Below are 4,036 nucleotides of genomic sequence, written 5' to 3' on the forward strand. Positions count from 1 at the left end.
CTCTCTCTCTCTCTCTCTCTCTCTCTCTCTCTCTCTCTCTCTCTCCATTTGAGCAGAGAGAGAGACAGACTGAAAGGTGGTTTGCAGGCCTGTGGTTTCCCCCACGTATTCTCAGTCAATACGTGCAGCAGTCACTTCCTGTTTAACACTCATCTTCTGCAATTTATGGATTGAAATTTGACATTTAGTGGTGCATGGAAAATCTCATTTTAAACTACATCTATTACTTGCTATGAAGTATACAAATAAATTCATATATGCAGTAGTGCTATATTGCAGCATATTTTCAAGAGAGCAAATTTATAAAAATCTTGTCCTTTTTAACATCTAATTATCTCTCAAATCATGTCAAATTTACATATAATTTAACCAAAAAAAACAAGCCAATGATCTTGATTATTTTTTTAGAATGTATAAAGTGGTGTAAAACATATGTACTGAAATAACTTTGTGTTTCAATGTTTTTCTCTGTCATGAAGACACTGACACTTACCAAGAAAGAAGGTATCCGGAGCCTTATCAGCAGTGAGAAGAGAGACAGTTTCTGGGTCAAAACGCAGCCAAAGTCCCACCGCCAGAACAAACGATCCCATTAACTGAAGAGAGAAAAAGACAGAAAGTCACACATTAACTTTTATAACGAGATGATACTGAAACATGAAAAGAAAGATAAAAGAAAAGTGTTGCGCAGATACTTTTGACATTAAAAATCAGGCTTTTCACATTTTTTTGGTAAAATGCTTGCAGAGATTGCCAATAAACAGGTTGCAGACAAACAGATAATATACATTTTTAAAACATTTACTTATATTCTCATATTTCTACTGTTTATCTGATGTTGAAGTTACAACTTTCTGTTGCTGATGCTATTTGTGCTTAAAAACAACCATAACCTTTTTAATAACCATACGATGCAAACTTAATGGTGATGCAAGTGTCTGTAAACTAAACTATGAGTTGTTTTATTTATTTATTTATTTATTTTTATTTTTCCTAGGAGTTGTTTTAAAGTGCCCGTGACATCAATTTTTTTTGTAATACATATGAAGGCATTTTTAGGAAGAGGACATTGATAAAATGTTGCAAAAGAAATTTCATGTCACTGAGACGAACGGTTGTTGAGATATTTGCATGTGAAGTAACAGGAAGTGATGTCAAAGGGGAATGTCTGCATGTGAACACAGCATCGCTACAACGGCCAACAACACAGACTGTAGAGAAGAACCTGATGTTTCTTTAGATTATTTTCAGTCACAATCAGAGAGAGACTAAGAAGAGTTAGAGTTCAAACAATATTGTTTCAATAAACAAAGACCAGAGACTTTTGTTTGTTAAAGAGCTCCCTTTTGATGTCACTTCCTGTTTCACTTTGGCTGAGCCAAGTTCAAAGGAAAATATGCCAGTTATAGGACAAAATGGGTTAAATTGTGTGTATTATTCCAACTTTCTTAAATATAAAAATGTTTTCTTTGACTTTTTGTATTTGAAGAATATGCATGTCAGAGGCACTTTAAGACAACAGCAATTCACTTTGATTTTTAGCCTCACTCAGACAAGCCAGTAGCTTGTCAGCCCGGTAAAAACAACTTTGTTTCTCCACGTTGAGGTTGCTCAAAGTGCTATCTGCAACAGGTAAGATATTTATTGTTCTTAAGCTTTCCACAAAACACCACACAAAAACAAAAGTACTGCTTTAAAAACATTTTTTTCTTTTATTCACCATTCCACTTGGTTCCTTAATCTTTTGTTTGCAGCTGAGTAAGTGTAAAATAGACTAAATGACTTAATTTGTTTCTTGACACGGCCAGGCTCAATATCGTGGAACGAAAGCTGCATTATTTAACAGTAGTACTGCAACAGTCTGCAGAAAATAAAATTTATGTAACTTTAACACCCCCACCCCCCACCTCCCAGACTTTCCAGTATGGAGAAAATGACGTGCTTGGTTGTGGCCAGCCGTGTGGCACCTCGTGCTAAAAAGAGAAGAAAAAAAATCTACCCAGCTTGATAGGAACCATAGCTTGTCTTTTTGCTTGACTAAAGTCTCCATCTATTCAAATTAAAAATATATATTCACACTACCTTTTAACTGAAGGAAAAACGTCAGAGAACTTTTTAACTGATCCAAAATGCTTTCAGGGGTCAATGACAGGGACACTTTAACGGGATGATTTAATTCTGAAAACATTCACTTTGAGTTTCCAAACAAAACTCTGCGAGGAAGGAAAATCAAAATTTAGAAGAAATATAATAGCTCAAAATGAAGAGTATTTAAAAACGGCTGCCACACGATCTATCTGTGGCTTAAATCTAGAATTTAGGTAAACCACTGTTTGTGTGACTGTTTGAATGTCCTCCAGCTGCACAGACATTTAAAAGAAACAAGCAAAACTGTAGCCTGAAAAAAAACAATTTGAGTTTGGGATCTCTTGTTTACCAAATGTTTTCTGTGATTATCTGGTTCTGCAATCTTCTTTGCCCCCCTCCCCCCCTTCCCCTTTTTTGTGGTCTTCTATATTTCATCCTTGTCGACTGCACTCCTCTCCTCCAGACCTTCGGGTTATATTTTACCATGCTGTTTAGAAGTACAGCCAGTAGCTCAGTTGTAAAGCATCAGAATGGGACAGGTGTTGGGAAGCCGGCTACCTCCCAAACTGAGGATTTAGTGTCATGTGTGGTGATGTATGGGACAGCTGAGCTCTTGGGGTTTCAGGATTAGCAGGTCCAAAGTGATAAAGCATAGAGCAACGAGGGCCGCAGAGCTGCAGATTTACTGATTGAGCTTGGATTAGAGTGGGAAGGGAGTCTGGATCCATTCAAGGTTGGTATTTTGTCGGAACACTTGAGGGTGCGCGGGCTAAAAAGAAAACAGAATACGGTGTTGACGCTAAATGGACGAGTGTGTGGTTGGTTAATGTTTGATAAGAGGTTCACCCCACAAGCAGCTGTCATTACTTATTGTTAAAAGCTTTTCTCCGAGCCAGCAKCTAATATGCTAAATGCATCCTCAACACCAGCACTCATCAGCCTGGCCTATCCCAGATGACCCATTATCACCCACTCCCCCTCCGTACCCTCCCTGCTCCACCCCTATTAACCTGCCACACCCCTCCCCTTCTCTTTCTGAATCTACCCTACCCCACCCCCTCGTGTTCATCGACCCCACCTCCCAATCTCCCCTGAGGACAAAGACCTACTGTCTCCCTGCGAAGCTTTAATGGACAATAGGAGCAAAACAGACAGACACGATGAACACAAATATGAAACCAGGAGGGAAGAAAAAGTCATTATAGAGCTAATCAGATTATTTTTCTCTCTGCCTGCAGACACTAATACAGACGCATCAACGAGGAAAATACTTTGGTAGGACTGAGAACGTTTCCTCACCAGTACTTCTGATTTTTTTTTAAAAAGTGGGGATAAAAATGTCTCTGTTGAAGTTTTATTAAGGTTATTTTACTTTTTAAGGCCTATTTTTTAATGTGCCGGTTAAAGGGTGCTATTTTTAAGGGGAATTTCCATGACAACAGTGGCAGAACTTATACACAGAACTGCGGTCAGGGACTATATCTGTGGTACTTTGAAGGTTTGGAAAAAGAAGAAACAGGCTTTACTGTAAATTAAAGTAAAAATAGTACAGGGAAGAAAGATTGTTTATAAACTTGCAGTGATTTTGGAGTGATTTTGTCTTTCTAAAATAGCCCTCTGTCGTTCACGTGTTTGGACAAAAACAATGTAGGGGCACATTAAAAATGATGGGCAGATGGAGAGTGTAAATAGAAATGAGATAATTATGGGTGGAGTAAATCCCATTGTGCTCAATGACAGGCAGGGCTGTTGGCTCACGCTGACCTCCACAATAAAGTGTTGGTCGGGCTGTTTGTTGAAGCAATTATTTAGCAACATTAACTCTAAAGGTGCCAAAAATCTTTACTGATTCATGATAGTTGATGTGGCAAATTTGAGTGAATGTGCTAGAGCAGCACCCGAAATGGAAAAAAAAAACAATAAAATATTAATTTAATATCAAACAACA

At 38.0% G+C, this 4,036-nt stretch overlaps 1 protein-coding gene across 1 annotated transcript in view; it reads right to left on the reverse strand.

Moving 5' to 3' along the window:
• LOC106524123 (tetraspanin-2) overlaps positions 1–4,036 on the reverse strand; it is a 17,359-nt gene that overhangs the window by 5,970 nt on the left and 7,353 nt on the right. The window contains exon 2 of the mRNA XM_014017801.1: positions 494–596. Within this exon, the coding sequence (XP_013873255.1) occupies positions 494–596 (103 nt within the window). The remainder of the gene's footprint in view (positions 1–493; positions 597–4,036) is intronic.

The sequence above is a fragment of the Austrofundulus limnaeus genome, unplaced genomic scaffold, assembly GCF_001266775.1.
Source record: "Austrofundulus limnaeus strain Quisiro unplaced genomic scaffold, Austrofundulus_limnaeus-1.0 Scaffold3, whole genome shotgun sequence".
NCBI lineage: Eukaryota > Metazoa > Chordata > Actinopteri > Cyprinodontiformes > Rivulidae > Austrofundulus > Austrofundulus limnaeus.